Source organism: Dermacentor silvarum, chromosome 10 (assembly GCF_013339745.2).
Source record: "Dermacentor silvarum isolate Dsil-2018 chromosome 10, BIME_Dsil_1.4, whole genome shotgun sequence".
NCBI classification, from domain to species: Eukaryota; Metazoa; Arthropoda; class Arachnida; order Ixodida; family Ixodidae; genus Dermacentor; species Dermacentor silvarum.
The window spans coordinates 21,375,065-21,400,554 of NC_051163.1; the positions used below are offsets into that span (position 1 = coordinate 21,375,065).

The 25,490-nt window shown below is 48.5% G+C and overlaps 1 protein-coding gene across 14 annotated transcripts in view; it reads left to right on the forward strand.

Moving 5' to 3' along the window:
* The window catches only part of LOC119465801 (phosphatase and actin regulator 1), a 150,842-nt gene that overhangs the window by 60,928 nt on the left and 64,424 nt on the right, over positions 1 to 25,490 (forward strand). For 2 of the 14 annotated variants that reach the window (XM_037726263.2, XM_049657226.1), the window contains exon 1: positions 13,696 to 14,403. The exons of the other annotated variants lie outside the window; for them this stretch is intronic. In XM_037726263.2, coding sequence (XP_037582191.1) covers positions 14,349 to 14,403 — 55 coding nt within the window. In that variant the 5' untranslated portion in view covers positions 13,696 to 14,348. Of the gene's footprint in view, positions 1 to 13,695; positions 14,404 to 25,490 lie in introns of those variants that run through there. 14 annotated transcript variants of the gene reach the window in all.

Genomic DNA, 25,490 nt, shown 5'->3' on the forward strand with positions numbered 1-25,490 from the left:
CCAAGGCGTGGTGGTTAGAAAGGCTTAGAAACAAACGTTAACGAAAAAAAAAAAAAAAAAGGAAAAGCAACACTTAAAAGCTGCGCCTTCAATGAAACAACAAGCCGCACAGAAGTGTATACTAGCAGGGTCCGTGGCTCCGTCTCCTCAGTCTTCGCGGATGAAGGAAAAAAAAAATACAAAAGTCTCCGTGTCTCCTGCTTCTCATATCAGGCCAAAGCGGTCCAACCTTGACACGCTGCCAACAGACGGGCTCTGTCGGGTGCTCGCCACAACCACCTTCCTCCTCTCCGTCCATTTCTCTATCTCTCTCTCTCCTGTCGCGATCGCCACCGCTGCAAGCTTTGGCGGAGCCTGCGAGGCGCGAGCCCGATTTATAAACGTGAACGCGGCATTCCGAGCACGCTCCTCACTCTAAGGTCCTTCTCTCTATCTCTTTCTCGTCTCTCTTTCTCTCTTCCTTTTTTCTTTCTCTTTATCCTGTAGCTAGCGCGCAGCGTAGCCTTTAGTCGCATTTGCGCCGTAAAACAAACAAACTTTCTCTTTCATCTGATGTCGCGCGAGTGCGAGTGCTAAACCTTCTTGGGAGACCCCCTCCTCCCCTACCCCGTCAGGCCCCGAGTCACCGCGCGCCGCGACCCTGACTCCCTTTCGGCGCCCGGTCGGGGTTGGAACCCTTTCGGCGGGGCATTTCGTCCCTGGGGGTGCTCGACGCCGGATCCTCACGGCGGAATTCGCCCGGTCGGGCGAATTCCGGCGCGATTTAGCGCGGTCTTTCAGCGGTGTACTGGTGGGGGGGAATGTGTTTGTTTTTCGCTAAGATGAGGATGACTAGTACTCGGGGGTCACCGTGAATTACTGCTCGCGTGGTTGCTGGTCTATATACCGTTTTGCTGGTCTATATACCGTTTTGATACCGTTTTGCTGGTCTAGATGCCGTTTTGCTGGTCTGGATGCCATTTTAGATTGAGCACGAGGCCTCGCGGGATTGGATTGGATTTCGTCTTGCAACGGCGCAGTTGCCGTTCCTGTGGAGCGGTATGGGGGAGAGAGGGAAAGCATTTCGTACCGGAGCTGAGGCGCGCGGTAGGGGGTCAACATTCATTCATCGAAATTAACGATCAGAATTAAATGATAAAGTGCGAATGCGGCTATCTCTTTCTTTCTTTTCTTTTTTTTTTTGCTCGGAATAGGCAAGTGGCAGTTTGAAGTTCGAGCATATTTCGCGTCAAGTAACATTTTACAGGATGCGGCAGTCCTGATAGAAAACAGAAAGTTGCTATATAAATCACAGCTTGACGTTACTGGCAAATAGGCAGCTAAAGATAATCAAAATACGATTGATAACAATACCAAAAGTATGGGTTAGTTGTCGCCTCACCTTGAATATAATAAGACAATGAGTAGCAAACTGAAATTTCGGACACGCCAAAAACACCTACAGGATGTTCATTTTCAAGTTTTACGGAATTTTTAGAAATCGCCTGTAGCAGGTAGCATAATTCTTATCGTTGAGCCGTGTTATTCGAAGAGGCGGACATTAGTGGCACGAGAAATCGAAAAGCATATTCAACTAATTAACGAAAATGGACTAATGAACTTCTTGGTTAATTACTTTACGACGCATATTGCAATTTACGTATTGTAGCCGGTGAGCTTGTCAGGCGTATCTACTTGGAATGAATTTCCAGAATGACGCCAGTTCGGAGATTTGTGCCACCAAACTCGCCGTAAAAATGCACTGTTGTTCCCGTTACTTTTTTTACCAAAATGGCTGTTTTATACATTGAAGCGCAAAAGTAACTGGAACGCCCATGTATTTCGTCCCACATTTTGGGAAATAACATCTCGAAACTCCTGTAAATTAATTTCACATGCACTCACCGGCTAAAATTGTGATGTGTCGTAAAGTAATTAACTAAGAAGTTAATTAGTCAGTTTTTGTTAATTATTTGGATATGTGTTTTGATTTCTCGTACTACTAATGTGCGACTCTTCGAATAACCCATCTCAACGATAAGAATTACGCTACCCGCCACAGGCGATATTTAAAAATTCCGTAAAGCTTAAAAATGAACACCCGGTAGCATAAATGTAACATAGGAGAATGCGAGTAACTCAAATCACTATCACGTAACAAAGAAGCCCATGAATTGCAACTTAGGAACAACGCTTGCAAGATTAAAAATATAATAAAAATATAGGTGGATCCCGCGCTTATGCGTAAGATCGGTATTATACGAAGCTTTCTTTCATGTTTGCGTTCAACGCTGTCCACTCGCTCGTTCCCGCACACTAGAATGTGTGTTTCTTTGTTTGTTTGATTGTTTTTTTTTTTGCCCTTTTTTCTTTCTTTTTTTTTTTTGCTTGCCTCCGAGAGTGGCTCATACCCACCATAAGGGATTGGCCAAGAATCGGGTGAATTATGAGAAAAATTATACGAGTCTAAAAACAAGCACTACTGAGTAATTTTAAATAGCTAGAAAGAATGAAGTCGTATAAAATTTAAGAATTGAACTAGGAAATCCGTTGCCGACTTCTTTTTCACTTCTCTGTATAGCTTAGCGCTCTTCGCTCAATGCGCGCTCTGGTCCCATTTTGTTCACTTTCTCCACACACGACTGTTGCGCAGCCGACTCCATCTTGACTTCTCCGTTGCCGACATTTCAACTTCATGCGTTTTTTTTTGTTTAGCTTGACCATTCAGGCACATACCGAGTGGTACACACACCCCATTCTGTGTCGCGGGCCAGAAATGGGCACATACCCCATTGGCGCATGCGCAGTTTGCTGCAACATACCCGGTGGCTGAACTTGTCCACTAACAGCACCCGTCAAGCGGGAAGACGAGGCAAAGATAGCTTCGCTTCTTTTTAGAAGAAACGGTGACGCAAGATTTGAACTAAATCTTGTGTCTGCGCTCCCAGCTTTAGACCATTGCAAAAAAAAAAAAAAAAAAATGCATCGCTCCCGAGCTCAGTGACGTCGACGCACCCGTGGCGACACACTGCGGCGTGTAGGCGCAGCACAGCACGTGGAGCTCAAGTCTACGCATAGGCGTCGTTCGGAACTCCGAGCCTGCACCGCCGTTGCCAATCGGGTTGCTGCACCGTCTCTGGCGCCAGCCACGGTTTTCGACACCAGTGACGACACTTTTGATAGAAGGGAGTTGGGGGGGGGGGGTGTAACGGGGTTGCTGTCAGGGAGGGGGAGGGCGCCTTTCCGAGAAATCTCGCCGCGATGAAGTAGATAGAGCGTGCGTGGGAAGTTCGCTGGAACGCCTGTGGTCAGCGAGCGCGACGCGCCAACGCTGCCCAAGCCTAACCCAACATGCATGTACTGTGTGTGTGTGGGAGCCTCAGTTTCGACATCGAGGATGCCGGGGCCAGGTGGAGATTCCTTAACTCCTTTTCCCGACCCTCGCTACGTTTCCCGGGTTTCGCAAGTATAGCGGCTGGAAAGTCGGGAAGCTTGCGCGCCCACCGGTACCGCGTTATAGATAGACGTGGCGTGTTAGCTGGCCTCGGTTATTACGGCTGTGCTTCCCCGACTCTTCTCCACGTTCCAAACTCGATGTGGGGTCGAGCAAGCAGGGTTTATTCATAGCGGGTATTATGCGTAACGGGGTGGAGAGTCTGCGTTCTAATATATAATATGGACCGGGTGTACAAAAGGGTGCAAGGAAGACGGTACGAAAGAACCCAAGGAAGAGTTAGGGTACAGCTGCTGCGCGGCTCCGCTGGCACGGTATTCGGGTAGGCCGAGTTTGTCTGAGTGCGCGAATTCTAAAAAATCCCTAATTGTAAACGCTTGTCCCTAGGCTGTTTTGTTTACGTAGGTCGTGCGGTAGCACCCAGCTAAAGATATTTCGTTCTTTTCTTTTTTTGGTCCGCAGTGCACTGTGAACCAAAGTATACCTAATAGGTTAGGTAATATAGGTGCCTATGAGCACCCGATTAATAAGACCTATGTACTGTTAATCGGTGAATACCGTGGGAACGTTAAAAAACAGTTTTCGATCACCCTAACGACAGCATGGCATGCACAGCCGACAGATGGACGTGGTCACGTGACGGTCCCTCTCGATCCACCGGTCTGGCATGCACGAAGACGAGACGCTGGTTGTGCGATCTGTGTCTAAAAATGGCACGCTAGACTGCGGGAATCTGAATGTGGCGCTGAAAGGGGGGGGACGGCGTTCCCGTTGCTCTCTAGCCTTCTCGATCGTTCATCGGCCACTGCTCTCTTCTCGCCTGGTCGCTCGACCCCGGGGCTCGGGCCGCGCTCTGCCGCCGGCGCCCGGAATGGTTTGCGTCTGCGCTATAGTTGGACTGCAACCCAGTTGACGGGGACCGGGTCTGAGGAGAGAGACCCGGCTACGACGGGATGAGAAGCTTTTAAACGTCAAAGGCACTTGCGATGCAAGGGATACTGGGCAGACCGAACATCATAAATTAAACTTGCCGAAAATTCGTAATGTATACGGTCAACGTTTCCTATCATTGGTCGGTGCAAAAATCTTGCAAGAACGAAATACCCAGCTTTATTAGAAAACTTCCAAATATTGTTCACTCATTAACACGTCAAGTTAAAGCGTCTATAGAGTCCCTGCGTAGGCTCTATAGGAGTACGACCGAGTACGACCCCTGGTGGCAACCTATAGGTAGTGTTTGAATTCCTTTCTGCACACATCTATAGAAGCCCGAGAAATGCGTGTTTCCAGGAACACTTCCAATCCCCCTCTCCCTTCTTGCGCTTGCTGGCCTTCATTTGTTTTCTTGTTTTCTTTTGATTTTTTTCTTTTTTTCTTGTGTTTAGCGTAGGTACGCAGTCCTCGGTTGCGTTAGTGCGACCCGTTAACTCGTGACAGATGGGCCCTTGTAAAAATAGCGCCCGGGCGTGCCTTGCGAGCCTGTCTTGATTGACGCCGTCACGTACGATTGTGGCAAGAAAAGGGAGAGAGAGAGAGAAAAAAAAAAGAAAGGAACTCTTGGTAATGTCAATTGTTTTTTTTTTTTTTTCTTGCCCCAACATGACCGTTGTCGTCTCGACTAGTGGGCTTGTTCTTGCTCGTTACTTACTCTGATAACGCATACTGTCGCCCTTCAGTCGAGTCGCGATGCACTGTGAATGAATATATTCAAATTAAATAAATTCTTGGGTTTTGCGTAGCAACACCACTGTCTGATTATGAGGCATGCCGAAGTGAGGGACTCTGGATTAAATTTAGCCACCTGGAGAATTTTTGACGTGCGCCTAAATATAACTACGCGAGCATTGTTGCATTTCGTCCCAATAGCGTCAATCAATACGAATATATATATATAATGTCACGTCGTTTTATGTAGGTGGCACAGACTCCCCTGAGCGGAAGCAAATATGGTAGGAATATCGTTCCGCAGTTTTTTTAGCGGTCCGTCGACAGTGTAATTAAATTTCGGCTAAGTGTACAGTCAGTATAATGTCGCATTTTTTTTTTTGTAAACAAAAAATGAACCACCGGGCCAAACCACTTGTACAAGCTATTTGTTTCGCGTATTACGAGGAAAGAAAAACTACTTCGCCGTTGCTTACTAAACACGGCACGTGTATCATTTTATCAAACTGGTAGCAAGTGCATTTAGTAAAGTGGTCACGTGTAGCAATACTCTGCAGTCTGAAGTAAACTGGAGTAACTTCAGGTAAGCACAGCGATAATTTGACCCGCAGCTCAGTTTCCGTTTTTTTTTTTTCTCCTTGCTGCTGCTGGACATAATTGCTAAGAATCTTAAATTCGCGTCCACAAATGTGGACATCGCGACTGAAGCAGATTGGTCTTGGCCGCGTAGGGGATGTGGGGATTGGCTTTTATTTTCTCCAGGACTAAGTGTTTGGCGTTTCACTTTCCGTGATTACTTTCTTTACTGTTTTAGAATTGCTTCTTTAGAGACTCTCTGCTTTTAACGAATTGCCGGTTATAAGGAACCCCCCCCCCTTTTTTTTTTCGTCCCGATGAATTCGTAAGAATGAAGAGTTACTGTATCTGCCGTTCGCATTGAAAAAAAAAGAAGGAACAAACGGAAACGGTCGCCATACGCTTACCAGACGAGAAAAACGCGGAAGAAACTGCGACTTCCTCGATGTTGCAACGTGTGCACATGGAATGGGCGGTGAAACGTGGTGCTCGTCGCTAACTGTCGAATCAGTTTTTTTTTTTTTTCACGGTTTGGATTGCCTTGGCTGCTCGCCGAGCATTTCGTCGTCTGGTGGGCGGATCTGCGCATTCCGCAGCTGGGTGGGAGGCCACGCAAGATGGCGCGCGCGTAGTACCTCATATCTGCAGTCCTGCCTTAACGGTTCTCTAAGCGCAGCGCATCCAATGATCAAGAAACAAGACACGCCATCAAACGCGATGTGTCTTCTGCTGACACGCCTTCGTCCGCGCATCAGCGCATTCCACGCAACGATGCCGCCAGTATATACGATGTTGTCAGCGACGCGCCCAGCATATTCAACGGCCTCGTAGATCGGCGCACGGCGGCTGTCTGCTATACTCGCCTGCGTGTTCGGTGCGCGTTGGAACAGACGACGTCGTTCTGTTTTTCTAGCATTTATTCGCTTGAGTTTCGTCTGCTTTCCGTCTGTTCCTATTTCCGCTCCTTTCGCGTGTCTGTGCGTTCGAAAGTGCCAGAAGGCATCAGTGACTTGTCGCCTTTACTGTTGTTGGTACTTTGCTTTATTGCTTTATTTTTTTTTACCCTTGGCGTCATTCTTTTGGGCGCACATGAATGGAGCCTTGAAACGAGGAAAGGAAAATAAACCATGACAGTTTAGTGCGTTCGTAACTGTCCGAATACGGTCAACGAGCCGCTCTTTTTGGAAATGGCGCCGCGCGCCGTTGAACAGCGGCTCTTTGAATCGCATGCTCGTGTGTGTTTATGGCCGTTTTGGGCCGCTGTCATCGTTCTGCGCTGAATCGGGTGTGTAAGAGGAGGCTGAGCTGCTGGTAATGGCTGCCTTCGCTTTCTCAAATGAACGCGCTCGCTCGCTCGCACGCACGCACGCACACACACGCACGCACACGCACACACACACACACGCACGCACACACGCACGCACACACGCACACAAAAGGGAGGGGGGAGGCGCAATGCGAGCAGCATGTTAGACCGAAGCGCGGACTATTTTCAGGTGCGGACGACGACGGGCGATTTGTTCTTTCCTTGTGTTTCTTCTTGACGGCACGCGCGATGGAGTTCACCGTCCGAATATGTGGACAATTCTACATATAGCCTGGCCCGTGGACAGTGATACCTTCGTATTGAGGCTGTGGACCTCGATGCGAAGGCAGTCGCATGTCGCTCGAACGAACTTCACGCGGTTTGATTTAGTGAAATTTCTTCCGTATTCCGTGCGCGACTGGAATACGCAGTGTCTGTAAAAAAACAATCTGTATCGTGTGTCACCGTACATTTCTTCATTATCAGTCCGCTGCATGCTGTAAGTCGCCCGTTCTCGGCGAGTGCCGGAAAAAAAGTGTGCGTTGTTTTTTCTATTTGGCGTCGATTGCTCGCGGCATTATAAAGAACGACGCGTGTAAGCGCAGAACGGTTCAAGCTCGCTGCGTGCCTTCGTGCTATTTGCCGAGTTTGTTTTCCTCGTAATTAACTCCACGGAGCTGCGTGCGTATAGAACGGATAGCCTTACGCCCCCGTCGGCGTAATTTATAGCCGCGGCAGTGTCGGAACACTGCACGCGCGAAGACGCCGGTGCATCGACCATTACGATGCAGCGTGCAAGTAGTAGTAATAAATTTGGTTTTATACGTGCCGTAACTGTACGATCTGGTTACGAGGCACGCCGTAATTGGATCACCATCTGGGATTCTTTAACGTGAACCCAATGCACGGTATGCACATCCTAATATCTTAGACGCAGCAAGAAAGTAACCCAAGACTTCAGGACCGTTGGGACGGAACTTCTGTTTTATAAGCTAAAACGATACCTTTCTTTTTTTAGAAGTCACGGTTGCAAACTACGAGTTCTGAGGGTGCTTACCTTAGTATGAACGTTACTGTAGTTTGTTGAACCGTGAACCGTTGCGACTGCAAAGAAGAGTCCCGGGAGCACTTCTTACTGGGCTAGTGGGTGCATAGCTATTAGAATAGGAGCTGCAACTTAACAACATACAGAGGAAGCAGATTGACAGGACGCGCGCCTCTCGGGGGAACATTGGCTCTGATTGGCCGGCGCCTGTGGTACAGCCTCCACCACGCTGCACGGTATTAGTAAGGTTTGAGCATACCCGAAAAAAAAAAAAAGGGGGGGGGGGGGGGGGGTGAGCGTCGCCGTTGCCTGGTGCTTGCTCCATGTCGAGGTCTTGATTAATGGCCGCCGTATCTCGTTCGCCGTCTCATTCATGCGAACGCGATACTCTACCCCCTCCTCTCCTTCCTTCCCCTCCCACTTTGGGACAATCTGTCGGACCTCTCCTCCGTGTGTACAGGGAACCCTTCTTTCCCTCGTTTGTCTTGTGGGTTTCGCTGGTGTTGACTTCTATGCGCACGCGGGCGCGCGCGCGCACACACACGCACGTGCACACGCACGCGCACACGCACGCATTCGCTCCCAGCTCACACACACCCTTTCTTTTTCTTACTGTGACCAGTGCAAATTTCACCACTGTCCGGCTAGGGTGTTCAACCGAGTGCTCGACACCCGTGCTTGCTTCTTCCTATTTCTTTTATGTATATTTTTTTGCGCTCATTCTCTGCGTTCTAATCATTGTTGTCGTCGGGTTTTCCTGTTGCTATCTGCCACTTGCTGTCTGCACCATTGTGTGTGCTGGGTGGATCGAGGCTGCAGTTTCTACTTTTTTCGCATGTTTGTCTCCATGGGGTGCGACCACTTTCGGCGAAACTATCGCCGAAGGTGATCGCCGCAGAATACGTCCCTTGCTGTATTCTGCCTTAGTGGCTATAGCATACACCAGTTTACGCTGCAGTTGCTGGAATTATAGCGGTCTTCCGTTGTCCACAGTACGAGCTCGACCATCGAGTGCGCGGCGGTTTCGATTCCCGGCCACCTTTCGGTATGTCTGGAATGTTCCCATATATATATAGTACGGCAGCCGTCGCCGTAACACAATTGGTAGTGCAGCGCACGCGTAATGCGGCGGTTGCGGGTTCGGCTCCCGCCGGCGACAATTTTTCGTCCAATTTCAACCACACTTAATTTCCCCGATGCTTTCCTTGGCTTCGTTGTCTGTTGGCTTTATGTGGTTATCATGAACAAAACCGTGCCCCTCGGTTCCCCTTCTTCTTTCGTTTATATATTAGTGCACGCGTATATAGATTTAAGAACACGACAGGTGGCCGAAAGTAACCCGGAAGCGGCTGCGGCGTAGGCTGCTGCAAGCAAGCGAAGTGTCTTTCGTTAAATCGAAGAATTCGCTAAGTCGGGTGTTTCGCTGTACCGAGTTTCGCCCGTTTTATTTTTCGCGGTGCTTTTCGCAGTCGGCCCGTCTGCGTGGCTCGTGAGTTATGGTTGCACGCTTCTACACGCTTCTCGGTGGCTCATAGGACCGTAAGGGAAACGCCGTGGCACACGCGCGAAGACCTTTCCTCCTCGGCGCCCCCGTTACACACATTGTCGTGCGACCGTGACCTTGTCCGGGGGCGTGACGGTTCCTCTTCGATTCATTTGCGTTACGCGTGCGCCGCCGCCCGCCCGCCCACCCACCGTCTTACGCAAAACAGTGTTTTTGGTTCTTCTTGCTTACGTACGTACACGCGCTCGCGTGGCGAATCCTTCCTCTCACCACACGAGCCTCTCTTCGGGGGCACGGATGCCGCTTTCTTGCGGCTTGACGGCGCATGGGAGAGCATTCCGGGCCGGGCATGTACGGCCGTTTCAATTTCTTTGTGTTCTCTGTCGAGGCAAGCCTTCTTCCAGCGTTGTTTTTTTCGCTTAGCCGTCGCGGTTTCACCTGTTTCTCGTATTTTTTTTTTTTTTTCGGTGAGACGTTTTTATTTTCTTTACGGCGTGGAGGCTTCCTCGTCGTGAACGACGTTGCGCAACTTTTCTTGCTACTGCGTACACGCCGAGTTCGAGACTTTCCTTTCAGTTTTTCCATTAATGTTTTGTTTCAGCGTGTTCGAGGCTTTCCTTTCAATTTTTTTTCTGTTTTATTTCTGCACATGCCGAATGAATAGGGCATAGAATGAACTGGTGATGGTGTAGTAGTAGTAGAAGTAGTAGTAGTAATTGTAAATAGTAGTCGATACTATTTACTGCAGTTGTAATTGTGGGCGGGGTAGTACGAACTGCGGTAGTAGTATTAGTTCTAGTCTTAGTGGTAGTATTGACCGTAGTAAGTAGTAGTGGTTGGGATGGCTGTGGTAGCGGGACTCAATGTGGTAACAGCATCAGTGTAATAGTATAGTGGCTGCATGTCGAGGCCTGCTTCTAGTCGCTTGTGAGTAGAAGCTGGTACGGGCTAGTAGTACCACTTCGAGGTTGCACTATACTGCCACCAGATTGCGGTAACTGCAGTGCGGTTTATGACAGTACAACTGCCGCTACCTATACTGTACTTCTGCTTCGATCGCTTGTTTTCATTGAAGACACTGTTACTACTTACTTCTATTACACTTTAGTGCATTCTCTAGCGTAGTAGCGATAAACTGTGCCCTTTGAGTAAGAGTACCGCTGGTCTTCCGAGTAATAGTGGAGAGTATTTCTTGCTCTTCCGTTGATCGCGTTGTCCTTGCTTTTTTTTTTTTTTTTTCTGCGCGGATTGACCCGATTGCGACATCGCTACTCGCTTATATAGAAGAGAGCGATCTCGTGTCGGCCGCGTCATTGTGGCGTTGCAGAGAATGGAAACTGCGTTAGAGAGAGATGGAGAAAAGAAGAAAAGCAAATGTAGAAGCGAGGCGATGCCTCTACACCGCTCCGTCTTCCTCGGCGAAAGCCTGCTCTCGGGCGCGTGTATGTATGGCAGCAGGATTGGAAGGAAGTGACTCCGATATATAAGCGAATCCCCGCCGTCGCCCACGGCTGCGGTTTGATGTTGTTCCGCTGTACGGGCACGCAGTGCCGTGTTTTCTCGAATCTAACCACACCCCTGTTACCCGTTTCATTTGACCCTTTTCCGACGCGCCCCCGATTATCTGCGGTAAGACGGCTGCTTGCATTACACGAAGCAGGTAAGACAAATAAATGCTCAAGTTTAAATTGTGTAAAACCACGATTTATATTATGAAGCCTGCCGTAGCGGGGGGGATCCGAAATTAATTTTGACCACCTGTGGTTCTTTAACGTGCACCTAAACCTAAGCACACAAGCGGTGACTTTTTTCCCTCTATTCCGCCCCATCGGAATGCGGCCGGTATCGAACCCGCAACTTCGAACTATACATCGCAACGCTGTAATAGCCGCTAAGCTACTGCGATTGGTGAGACGTCGCACTGATCACATTCGAAGTATGCTAGAATCGCTCTCCAAGTATACGATAGCATACTTAGAGAGTTAGCGGGGCTAAGCTCTGGCCTAGTTTTCCTCTAATAAATCTACTAATACTGCGAAATTAGCTAATGTTTTTGAAAGAACGCTTTGTCGATCCAACACTGAATTTATTTGTTTCTCTCTATAGCGTCTCCTTAAGTTCGAGGCTGTACGGTAATGGCGCTTCTCTTGCCTGTATGTACCCCGCGGTCTTGGTTGAACGAAGTTCTCTCAGGAGCGGCGCGGCGCTTTAGTTGTAGATGGCTGCGGTGTGTGTATCTGAGAAAGGCACACGTTCCCGCCGGACTCGACTTCGATCAATCTCCTCCTCTATCTTTCGTTTCTTCTCTTCCCGCTGCCAAAGTCTGGGCATCGCTCGGAATACGATATGAGAACGCCCCTCCCGCTCCTTTCTGCGTCTTTGATATCCTTGCTCCCTTTCCACCAAGTTCGTCACTGTTCTTTTTCTTGGACCGTCTTTACGCGTGGGAGGAGGTTGGTTTGCCGCATTGAAGAACGCTGCGTATCCCCACCCGCACATACACACACACTCAGAGACGCATGCTCACTCTCCAGGCATAGACGTGCGTGGAGAGTGAGCATTTCATTTTTATTTGCTTCAAAGTGTACATACACATCGCGCAAGATGATGTTGGGACAGTAGCCGATGCTGGTGTTCGTGTACATTTTACAGTAGCAGTAAAAAAGAAAAAGATCAAGAACATCGAAGGTTATGAAAGTTATAACACATGAAATAAAAATGTAAGTGGCAAGAATTTTGTCACACAAAGCCAACATAACGCAAATGTTAAAGGAAGCAAGCGAACTACTGTGCAAGAAAGCGATAAACGTGCAACAGAAACAAAATGGTCAAAATATCGTATTATATTATGGTACATTGATAGTTCACTAAACCTTTCAAAAATGAAATCTTTTTCATAATGACTTTGTGTTAACGTTAATTATGTGCAGATTTATTTTTTGACTTTGGACGTTAACACGACGTGTAATTAATATGCAGCGCTTCCGAAAGGTGGCATCCCGATCGCAAGACGACTTTGACAACAACCCCAAACCCGTTATTAGTTATTAATGCGAAGGCATTATATGTCCCACAAGGCAGAAAGCCGGCGTTGTCCTCAACGAGTGCTACCAAAATTCATCAGCGTGGATTAAGGTTGATACAAATTGGAGCGAGGTAGATTGAGGTTAGTACAAATTAGTTCAAGGTTTGATTAAGGTAGTGTTGTGAAGGACACGTGACAATGTATGACGTCACATATCATGGACGCAACCAATTAATTAGAGAAGTCATAATGCTTGCGCATTCAAATCGCGTTCGGATACTTAAGAGGCTGTCCATTATTTTTATTTCTCCATTCTGAGGTGTTCTGCTTTTAAGCATGACGTTGCGGGTTGAATTCCCGGCCGCTGTGAAGCTTCGGGACCCAGCACATTTTAAGTGTGAAATATTTAATCAATTCGTGTGTGGTGAGTACGTATATCCTTTCATGTTGGGCGTACCGGCATAGTCGATCTACTTATTCTTCGTATCCTACAAAGTCAGGTGTCGAGCAGTAGATCAAATAATTTCTGAGCAGTAAAAAAAAGTAAATGGCATATCGACATCAATGTTGAAGAGCAGTCGGTTAAACTTTCTAGTGTCTACAAGCCTTACGTGTCATTATCGTCTCTCGGGACCACTTCCAGTTGAAACATGGATCACTTTCATGTGATCACTTTCGGCGATAGTGTCGCCGTCAGGCTCGCGCTGATTGGCTGGTTGAGCACTACGTCACGCGAAGGCGATCGTCGCAGAATACACCCCATGGTGTGCTCGTAATGAACGTGCCAACGCGCCTAAGACCAACAGCGTGGCCTCTGTGATTACCATGCGGCGCCAATCTTGGAGGTCATGCCCAGGCAATGCGCCTCTTCCCTTCCTAGCCCTGCCGCCGGTTTCGTTATCGTCCGACATGGCCTACGAGATTGGCGCGCGCGCAAATCCGGCGTTGCGGTTCGCGGATCTCCCGACCACGGCGCGGCCTTGCTGCGCATGTGCCGCCCTCTATGCGGCGTCCGCAGAATCCTCGCTGCGGTCGAGGGAGAGGAGGAAGGAGCGCATCGCTCTCTCTCTCACCCGTGCGCAACGCGAGGCGTTGTTGTTTTTTTTATTCATCGTTGACGCGTTCCAGAGCTGCAGCGCGATCCGATCGACTGACTGCCTGCGCGCCGTGTGGTGGTAGTGGAGTGAGGTGTCAGTGGGAAGTCCGCTTAGAGCGAGCTGGTTGTTGTTCAGTCGTGCTTCTTTTCCCGTCCTTTCCGCGCTCGTTTCCGTGCGGCATCGAGTCCACAACAACAACAACGCCGTCGTCCTCTGCTCGGCGAGCGAAAAAAGCGCCTTCGGAATTTCGGGCTTCGCTCCGCCGGGCCCTCACACTCCTCTTCGATCAACGCGCCGCAGTGTCTACAGTTGGGTGCCTGTGCCGCCTTGCGTGATTTCTTTTTGCCGCCACCTCAACAACCGCGCCCGGCACCCGACAACCAACGAGCCGAGCTCGCGACTGTTTCAAGCGACGACTACGACGTGTCTGCTTCGTTTTGCTGCCGGTGCCGTGGATTTAGTGGTGCGGAGTTGGCGCGGTAAAAGCGAAATGACCAATGGCGCCTGCGGCTTGCGCTCCGGCCTCTCTGTCGGCGTGTCGCTCTTCGGGTGCTAGCGGCGACCGCTGGCCGAAGGCGGCGACCGTGCCTGTGCTGTTGCGGGCGCCCCGAGCTGAAGAAGGCGTCGTCGCCGTCGCCGCCTCTGCTGGCGTTCCTGCTCTGTCAGTGGCTGCCGCTGGCTCTACGCATCCTCCGAGATGGGTGAACGCCGCTCTAAGGTCTCACGCAGCCGCAGTGCCTTTAGTCTACGAGGTATGGGTCACCGCGTAGTAGTTCTTTTTTGCCCACCTGTACATCTTGTTTCTTTCCTCGTATTCATTACGCCTGTGTGTCCTGATTGATGGTGTCGGTTACGGAAAGTTCGCGGTGGTGTCAAGGTCATAGTCGTGGCTCTTAGAGGCGTGTTGCCGCGTAGTGACGCGGGAATGTGTGTGTGGTGTGGTGTCCGATGATTGGCTTGCGGCGCGCGATGAATTGCGAATCCCTCGCGTTCGAGGATGCTGAGTCACTTGGCGCGTTCCGTGGAGAACGCTGAACCGGTATCTCGATTATCCCGCGAGTTGTCATTGGGGATCGCGCGAAAGATGCCGAGGAATAATACATACAGCCCGCGACACTCCTAAAGAGAGCGCGGGGGTGAATATGTTCCGCCTATTGTTACCGATTGTAGCAGTGCTGTAGCCTGCAGTGTGTAGCAAGTCAAATGCCTGGCGTTTGGAACGGTGTGTTCCTTAGTTAACCGGCAGCCAGTTTTGTCTTCAGTGCCGAAAAGCGTGTCTGAGGAGATTACTTCAACTGGTGACGTGTATACACGAAGCACTGTACGCCTGACATCGGCATTCTTACAATTAGTCGAACGATTCTCGTAGTCTCTGTATATGACCAACCGAGAGGCATCGACACTCAATTGAAACCGAAGCGGCTCTTTTTAGACAGTATGACACTTAGGTTGACATGATTGTCAAACCAGCCGTGAGGAAGAAAAAACGAAAAATACTACACGCTCACCCTACAACAAAAAGGCAGACGCCATCACTCTGATTTCCTTAACTCAATTACGACGAAGAGCAGTTCTGCAACGCGCCGCTGCAGTGGTTCTATAGTTGTGGCGTTGTACTGCCGAGCACGAAGGTCGCGGGTTTGAACCCCGACCGCGGTGGTCGCATTACGATGATTGATTGATTGGTTTGTTTATTGATTCTTTATTGGTTTGTCACTGGGGACGGAATGTGAAAACGCTTGCGTATATAGCGTGTCTTGGGTGCAGGTTACTACACAACACTAGGGGATGAATAATTCGGTAGTTTCGGGACATTAAACCACACAATCTAGTTTTAAGTTTGAAGCACAACGTTACTAGATACTGTATGTAGTAACGTTGTTGTTTAAAGCAGTTATGCGCTCCCCACTTCTTTTCGTGTTCACGCGCCACTAATGTTACAACTCTGTATCTCCCATCTCGCAAAAAACAAAAACATTGTTGCTCACGATCGAGTGTCTTTTGGTGAAAGAAAAATGTTCAAGGAAATGCAAGGGGGGTCTTAGATAATCGCAGAACAGCCTGACATTTTTTTACCACTCGCAAATATCTTTTGGCCTAATTTTGTTAACAGAAAGAACCTTAAGCTACAAAACATGATTCGATTACCCGGACCACCGCGCAATTACTTATTTCGTTCGAAATTCTCGTGAACGGGAGGGAGCACCTTCTGCCCTTTCTCTATCTCCTAAGGTGCTGTTCGCAGTGAAACCTGTTTTCTCTCCAGAGAAGCTTTTCGTCGACATTATCGCATACACACGGTGTAGCCGAGGTCGCAGTAATGTCGTTGTCGCATTCTAGATAATACGCTTAATTCCGGCGGCCGCAGATTGAAAATCGTGGGTCTGGCTCGCGTCGTGTTGTCAGTTGTGACAGCGCCCGTCATTAACGAAAGGGGGCTCGTTTCGTAGTCTAGAGAGATCTACTCTTGGCGTAATTGACGCTTGCTTGTCGACCGGCGCAAACCGAGAGAGAGTAGTAAATTACCCCCGTCCTGAATTCCGTCGTCGCTGAAGACGCAATAGCGGCGCCCGCCAATGTAGGGCTGGTCTGACCAGTTGAGGGAGGAGAGTGGTGTATGTTACGTGAGATGTTTGGGTCCGATAACAAACTGCGTGATTTTGCATATCGCTTCGCGTGCTGCGTGGGCTGATATACGGTGTGTTTCTTCGGCTTTCACGCCACGTTATTAAAAACGAATCTTCGCGATTTGCGGCTTGTCCATACGTCGCAGCGAAGCCATGGTTTACACTTTGCGGTAAGGCCGTCTGTTGTTCTAAATAACGATGCGATCGACGTTGCAGGTCCCGAGTTTATGTATTTCGCGATCGTGTTTTTGTCATTTGATTTCGTGCCTAACCGTTGTTCTCTGCGGCATCTTGTGGTCTGTATAGATTGCGTTGATGACGTCATAGTGGCCGCCATGTTGAGGTACTTATAACACGTCGAGAATCGCGTAAACAAGAAACGTGACAGCATCACAGGCGCGGTGACAAAGTGATGGCGGTGATAATTCGGTGAAAATCTGTTACCCGTAAAAAAAAAGCAAAACAATGTACGCACGATAACATGGTTCACTGACGTCATCGTGACCGCCATGTTTGGCAGGTTACGGTGAGGAGCTGCGTCTGTGACGTCACGTAAAAACAACCTATACTATTTTAGATATGAGGCGCCGCTGTTATCCGTTCGATCAATGTTCGTCATCGTATATGCAGTACGTCCGCTGCTTCATCCTGTATACCAGTATGCGGTGCAGACGACGCGCGGTACGTGGAAATGAGACAGACGACGAATCGGTTTGTCGTCTGCATGCGCTGTAAAATAGCAGTATTGACTGCCAACAACTCGTACGGTATGTTTGTACTATAAGCATAAATTCAAGCGCGAACAATTCCGAAACTATTCCGATCCGTTGTTTCATTTTCAGGCTCACCTGCATTTGTAACAGCGCCTTTATCGAGACTCCAAAGCGTGCACTTAAGACTATGCTCCACGCTTAGGAACCGCACAGAGCGAGTACACGTCCCACTTCCACGTAATTACGCGTAACAGGAGTTCTGATCAATTACGTTGTGTTCTCGTTTCAATGTACGCTTGCTAGTACGTACTACGTACCTTCTATGCCGGCAGTAGTCTATAATCTACAGTTGCCTCTGCCTGTAACCACGCCTGCTCTATCGATGTCTCCCCTGCTTTTTTTGTCACGAATATCCCAAACGTCTCTTGTTTATCTCGACTTTAGCGCTTCTGGAAGGACGGGCTTTTCCTACGGTTCTTGATTGCTGAATAACTCGGCATTCCAGTGCAATGTGCCGAGTCGTCTCCGGACTTATGCTGTAGCAGACGAGTGACAAACTTTGACTTTACCACATGCCTCGTCGCGCCACCTTTTGGTGCAGAGATTAACTGAAGTGCGCACAGATCTCTTAACCGTATTATGCTTCACTGGCGTGATCGTTAACACGGTGTCATTTTCTTATTTTCCCTCGACGAGAACGCCCATGTAACAAAAAATGGTTCCGACACGTTGTGGTGTAACAAAGCGTCCCAACTCGTCGGTACCAGCATTAGTACTGCTGCGCTTGTCTTCGGTAACCCGGTATATCGGTGGTGTCCAGAACCCGACGTCTACGACGCGTTTCCGGCTCCGGCACTCGCTTCCGCCTCATGCAACCAGCAAAAGCATAGCCTTCGAGATCGGCATCTGTTTATCCAGAGGGCGCCACCGCTGGGCCGTGCATTTGGACACCCGCCTTGGTATTCCGCAAAGGGCAATACGTTTACGTAGTACAAGCGAGAACTCTTCAAGTATTCCATAAATTGGAAATGATATTCTCGCCAAGGACTTCGTACGTTTCATTGTTAGTACGTACTATGTATAAGTGGCTTCTCGGTGCTGATCGTAAAAGCAGACGCCTTAAGAAGAAAAGAAAACCGACGACGGGGCATTCGTCGTCCTCCCGGAGAATCGAGGTTATATTCTGCATTCCCGCTCGGCCGTGACTGAGTAATGGAAGGAGGGGGGGGGGGGGGGGGGGATGTAAGGGCCCGCGCGCGCTTGTTGTGCTCCAGAATGTGTCTCCTCCCATCTGCCGGCTTCGCGCTCCGATGCCTCGCTCGACCCATCTGCGGAGATTGCTTGCTTGCTTGCTTGCTAGGCGAAATTTCGGCCGCGGGGCGGACCGGGCAAAGCGTGCAAGGCCTAACTAACGGTCTGAGCAAGATTTTCTTTTTTCTTCTTTTTGTTCAATTTTCCGGACCGAAGAAGGGGCTGTCAGCTTCTTGAGCTGACAGCAGCGGGTTTATTATGCTTCTGCCAAGGTTTCGGATTCGCGAGGTTGTTGGGTTAACGCTATATATACACACCGGGCTTTTTCGTCGCGTCAGGTTTTGTTTTGTTGTCGGTTTTGTGACGCGGGGCTTCATAGATTCTTCCAGAGCCGTAATTTTGGAGGGTGTTTACAGCCTGGCGTTGATTTGAGGGGACGTGGGGAGTGTTTATCACACCCCCTCGTGACCTGTTTCTTGTCTCAAATGTCGTCCTCCAGCACTACTCCGTAAACTCGCTTTTTACTGCGCCACTGTTCGCGTTTCCTCGCCGGTATGATGCCATAACTAGGGAGTTTTAGCTCGCCTGTAAACGTATCGCCTTTTGCGCAAAATCGGTTTACTGGAGACGTAGTAAACTTGAGCGGCCTGTATAGTGAGCCATCCGGATTGGCGGCGCAATCTCGCTGGCTGCAGTGTCTAACCAAAGAGGACACAACTATTAGTGCAGTATCATGATTATTAGCTTATATTTATGTCCACTGCAAGACGAAGGCCTCTCCCTGCGATCTCCAATTACCCCTGTCTTGCGCTAGCTGATTCCAACTTGCGCCTGCAAATTTCCTGACTTCATCACCCCCACTATAGTTTTCTGCCGTCCTCGACTGCGCTTCCCTTCTCTTGGTATCCATTCTGTAACTCTAATGCTCTACCGGTTATCCATCCTACGCATTACATGGCCTGCCCAGCTCCATTTTTTCCTCTTAATGTCATCTACAATATCGGTTATCCCCGTTTGTTCTCTGATCCACACCGCTCTCTTGCTGTATCACGTTAGGCCTAACAATTTTCGATCCATCGCTCTTTGTGCGGTCCATAACTTGTTCTCGAGCTTCTTTGTTAACCTCCAAGTTTCTGCCCCATATGTTAGCACCGGTACAATGCAATGATTGTACACTTTTCTTTTCAACGACAGTGGCACGCTCCCAGTCAGTACAGCATGTACCAACCAGTATATGCAGTTAGTGCAGTATATACCAACAATATTCTCCTTAGTTGCTCGCGTGAGGTGTCTACAGCGACGTAATATAGGTAAATGGCAGCGACCTTGTTAAAATTTTCATTTACAAGAGCACCGTCACGCGACAACGAAAACGTGTCTAGCACAGTGGGGGTTGTACCAGGATTGGGGTAGTGGGAGTATTCTTGTTTATTGTGTTAGATATGTAGGCTTGTCGGTGGATTGTTTGGGCATCCCAAGTATAGTCCTGCATTAAAAGGAAAATTTCTTTGACTCCCACGGCTTCGAGTGGGATAGTCGGTGGGTGTTTCGCCTGGTAGGACACATCGAACTGGCTTATGTAGCATTCGATTGACTTACAAGTTTCTCGCCAGTGAGCCCACCTTCTATGTTGGGCGTGATAGCACATTAAATCAGGACATAAAGCCTGTGCATATATATTGTGTCGGCTCATAAGTCTAAGGCACACATATCGCCTAATGGAAAAACCGCATCATGCTCAACTGCTTCTTATATTTGGGCTTCTCCATTTGCGGGCCAATTGCATGTCCATAATAGGTATATGTGCCACTGTGACACAGGGAGAGCAGAGTCTTCAAGTTTATTTACATACGTGTCCTGCTTCTCTGTGCGCACACCTTTGATCATTCGAAAAAGGCCGGAGAGAGCTGTCCGTCACACGTGATTTCTTTATTAAGTCTGTAGAAGTTGTGCGAAAAAAAATTAAAGGGACACTTAGTTATTCCTGTGTAGTTGAATGCGAAATCATTGCGACCACCAAAGGTCGTGGGTTCGAGTGCCTTAATTAACCGTGCCTAACTAACTTCGCCCTAATAACCACCAATGGTCGTGGGTTCGTTGCCTTTTCGGACCGCGGCGCGGTCACGCCAACGCCGGATTTTTTCCACCTCACGAGGAGCCATATACTGCTTTCGCATTAAAAAAGTAATAGGTGGTCTTCTATGGCCCGCCAGACTCTCTCGCTGACGTTAACCTTGTTACGCTTGCGAGCTGCTTCTTTTCCTCGCGTACTACCTGTTAACGGCCGAACCATCGACCCCCGACGTCGCGTTAAGCCGCAGCTTGCACGCAGGCTCGGCGATAGAGCCGTTAATCCCGTTACGCCGCTATGGCGGGAGAGAGAGAAAGGGCCAAAGGGGGTTAAGGCGTGGCCGCCGTTTGTGGAGCGGCTCGGCGTTACGACCCCAAGGGCCACCGCCGCCGCCGGCTTCCACTTTCGAGTTTGTTTGTAAGCGCGGCCTCTATCGCTGCATGCTTCGTGTCCACGGGAAACGGGTCTTTTTTTGGGACAACCTCCCTCGTTTCCCCTCGTCGTTTTCGCTCTCCTATTTTAGCCGATGGTGCAGCGCGCGTATTGATCGGCGGCCGGCCATTTAGTAGGCGTGCGTCACCGCTTTCCCCCTCGTTCCTTTTCGCCTCCTCACCCTCCTCCGAGCCGGCAGTGCGTTTGCCTCTGACGCAACAGATGACGCAGTATTGCTGGTCGGCTGCGGTGTCGTCTGCTAGCGCACTTCTGCACTTGTCCGTCTGTAGGGAGAAAGCGTAATATAGCGCCGTACTTCGCGCGTCTGCTTTATTTTTTTTTTTTCCTGTCTATAGTCGTCTATTGCGTCACTTAGTCCGCGGTGCGTAGATGGGGGTCTTTTCCAGCGCATTTTTTTTTTTTTTCTGCCTCTGGTAGCGCGCGTTTCTGAACCGCCCTTGTAGTGTGTAGGTCCATGGCGTTGTTGTTGTACAGTGCTGTGCGTGTCAAGACATCAAGCCTTCTATATATATATATATATATATATATATATATATATATATATATATATATATATATATATATATACAGACGTAATAAACGTGAATCGAGAGGCTATTCGGCGGGGTGTCATGTTTCTAAGCCACCTAATTGTTTTTTTTTTTTTTTTTCTGAGGGCGCACTGCGTTAAGGGTTGTTTTTTGAACTGAGCGTTAGAAACATCCTCCATCAAAAGTCAGGCATCTGCCATTCCCTATACGCTTTCTCCCGGATTCATTATCCCTTGACTTCGTGTAGTTGTATCTGCCACCTATATAGGCGTTGCGGAGTGTAAAATTACGTATTTGAAAATCGCTCGGTGGGGTTGGTATTTCACGACACTTTATTGCAATTTGCCTTGTTCCGCGTATTGTTAATTGTTTGATAACCAGGTTTATTATGTTTGCCTCCACCATTGGCTTTCGTTCGTTCGGGTGTCGTGTTACATTCGCGCTGTATATGCAAGCTCCTGCAAACCGGCTTATATATTCATTGACATGTATAGTAGTGCCAGTGAGGGCATCTCTGTTCTACGTAATAAACCATTAAATAACGATGTGCCTGTAGGTACGTAAGATGTCGGCTCATAGGTATAACTGTCTCTGAAGCAGGCGCATATCTCCTAATGGAATAGCGCATCATATTTTTCAAGCGAAGCTTGTATACGCTATATAGCCTGCGCCGGCGATGTAACGTAGAAACTATCATCATCAGCAATGGCTCGAGTGTCGTCGTCTTCTTCCACAGCTGGCTCCGTTGCCGCTCGTATCATTCCGGCGTAGATTTTCGCTTCTCTTCTGTCGTCGTAATGGGAAGGCCGCGTTTACGGGGTATGAGCCATTCATTGGGAACGTAACCACTGCTATAAGACGTACGTGTGTAGATTTGACATTTGCAAACACGTGTGACATCGAGATGACCGAACCCCTTGCGGTATACCCCAGCGATCACAAGGTTACTCCGCTCACTTTCACAAAATGGTGAAGTTTCGGATGTTCAATAAACATGTGTTGCACTGCCGACTTGTCTTCATTGATGTCACCAGTATCCACACAATGCACATCTCGTTGTTAATCACAGGGGGCACACTCCAGTAAACATAATGTTGATGGCAAAGGGGGTGGTTAGGTATACAAAGGGACAGGCTTCGCTTATCATCCATCCTCACGGAGTGGAGGGGCCAACGATTTTTCTTTCATTTCTTTCTTCTTCGTATCTTTGGGTTGCCCCCCATTCTTAAACCATTTGGTACGATGTGCCCAATCTTAATTGGCCAATCACCAAGATTGAGTAACCGTCACTGTGCCACAAGGCCTTTTTTTGATAGAAGCCTTAAATGTATTTACGTGTGTGTCGTGCTTATCTGTGCATAAATTTCGTATCATCATCGTCATTTCCTCGACAGGCGTCTCCTCCTCCGTCCTCGTGTCATGGCTGCGTATAGACGTTTCGGACTGTGCAGCCGCCTGGTGTGGTGTTTGAATTTCGCGGCACTGCTTGCGAACGGCGCAGTGCGTCAAAATTTCATGGGGAATAGAGTTGCGACCTTTTGGTGTGCATAGGCATTGCGCCATATGACTGATAAACAAGTACACGTGTCAGCGTAATTCGTTGCTTAAGATGAAAATAAACGCGATTGTAAGCGTCTCCCTTGTATAGTTACGGTTTAATTACCCGCTTCACATAGGTTATCAAACATATGCGTTATACCTGCGTAATTTTGTTGTCACTCGCTCGTTCGTCGGTTTATATAAAGGTCTGGAAACTTGTTTGATTATTCATTTGTTTTAGTACGATTCGAGTAACGAAAGGTAAATGGAGGAGGTAGGAGAGAGGATAGCCCTGGTGGCGTCTGCCGCCGCCACCCCGTTTCAGATGGGACGACTTACCATCCAAATCCGGCCATTAGCTTTCCCAACTAGGTAATTGTGCGCATTCCATTTCCATCCATAGGTGTGTTCCGATTCTGGCGAGCGTTGGAAGACCTTCGACTGCTACAAGAACAGCGCGGAGCACGAGCAATATGGAACGCATTTTGAAGACTTCGGTGTGCGACTTTCACGCCATCTCGCGACGGCAAGAAAAGCTCAAGAAAAGATAATATTATAGCTGTATTTTAACCATTCGCGTGCGCGAACCTTACGAAAACCGCGACGTATAGCTTCGATTAAGCGCACATGGACAACCTGCCTATAGACGCTTTCATCCGCGTGGTGGCAGCATTGCATCCATGACCCCAGAAAACTTCCGGTCATACATTTCGTGATAGTCAAGTTGGTCAAGGAAAAGGAAGTACTTTGTCTCATAATATACTTTAGGCAGATGTTCTTGATGCGTTCAAATATGCGGAAACTGCCCCATGCATCTAGCTTATGTATGTAGCTGTCTAGTTGTACTTATTAGCAATAAAACTCGCTTATCAAAAATTCTTACTCTGCAGCAAAACTGGGGCCAGCAGGAGAGTTCTATAGTGTAATAGACAATTGTAAGTTTTGTTGGTACAGAGCACTTGATTGGAAACCTTTGGGGAGCTCTGTTTGTAAACATAGAAAGGTTTATACGTTTCCTTGTATACGCAGGCGACCTTTATGTCGAGTTTTCGAGCGTTCCGCTCAGCGGCCATCATGTTTGGACAGCAAAGTATGTCCCGCGTCGTTTTTTTTTTTTTTTTTAAACTTCTATGCTGTCTTCGCGAGTCTGATTTTCTTCCCCCTTTCTTCTTTTTTTTTTTTCTTTGTTGGCTTCGTAATGCATGATGCGAGATGTGCGCTTTAGCTGTCACTTTAGCCGTCTATATATAGGGCAAGTATTAGAGCACACCCCATATCTGCGCCCGCATACACGCGCACTATAACTAGGACCTAAAGAGCAGAGCGCGGCTTGTTGAACTTCTAGGTGTTGCGTAAGCTTTGGCTTGCAAGAGCGTCGTCGTGTATTCTATCCGAAGCCTTAGTCGTAGAGAAATTCGCGCGGGCTGAAAGCCAAGACGAACGCTGAAACTCTTAATCGGCTTACGCGCATTTGTTGCAACGAACGTCATCCGGCAAAGCTCTTCTGTATGGTCGCCTAGCCGCATGCTGACGTCACTCTCGGGACAATCTACGCCAGTAACGACTCTGGCGGGGACGTGACTAGCGTTTCGGAAATCGCGACACTTGTGTGGAGCCCCGCCAGTGTGTTGTTCTACTAGTTATCGGTTACCGCATAGTTTTGCTTTGGTCTTTTCTCTTTTCTTCAAATTCGAGAGTGAGCTTTTTTTTTTTTTTTTTTTTGGGGGGGGGGGGGTCAATTTAATCGCGAAATGTTTACGCTGGGATGGTATTGTCTGGACTTTGCCGAATTTCGCCATATTGTCGAATTCTGTAATGGCGGTGATTTGAGCCAATGAGAGAGGTCGTAGCAGCTCCTGTGGGCCAATGAGAGCTGACGAGATGGCGAATTGGACAGTATGGCGTAATTTGACAATGTTCAGAAATACCGCTGGGTTTCGTGAATCGCGTTCTTCGTCTTGCAAACATTGCGGTCTTACCATCAGAGCTAAGGGAGGAGGAAAAAAAAAAAAAACACTTGAGAAGAAGCTAGGCACCGTTCAGCGAGCGGTGTAACGACAAACTCGTTTTAAAAAATTAAACGATGACTGGGTAAGAAACAAAGTAAAAAAAAAAAAATTCCCACATTCTAGCATATAGAGCGTTGCCGGACACTTGGCTCCGAAACCAGCGCGCTACAATCTAAAACGAAACGGTGTGCGGCATTTAGCGCGACTTTTTGTGCGACACGCGAAGCTTTTTTTTTTTTTTTTTTTTTTTCATTAAAGGCGAGTGAACTGTGCGCCCCTTCTCGATGAAATATCGGCCCTTTTCATTTCCACCACTACGTCGGAGTTTCTGCACACTGTTCCTTATTCGCATGGGGATTGTTTATCTACGGTCCCTGGAATTTTATCATCGAAAAGCGGCACGCGCCGTTTGTGCATTGAAAAAGGAACGTGGAACGGGGCCAGCTTTCTTAAATAGCCCGTTTCGATTCCTCTCAGGTGACTCGCGTGCGTGTCGAAGGACAGCGCAGACGTAGAAGAGCAATAATTAAGACTTCGTCACGCATTGATGCTTGCGAAATCAAGCCCGCGCGAGTCTTCAAGGCGTTGCAAGGCGTGCCTTCTCGAAATCCCCACGAATAGTCGTCGTCATGTGTCTGCATTTCCA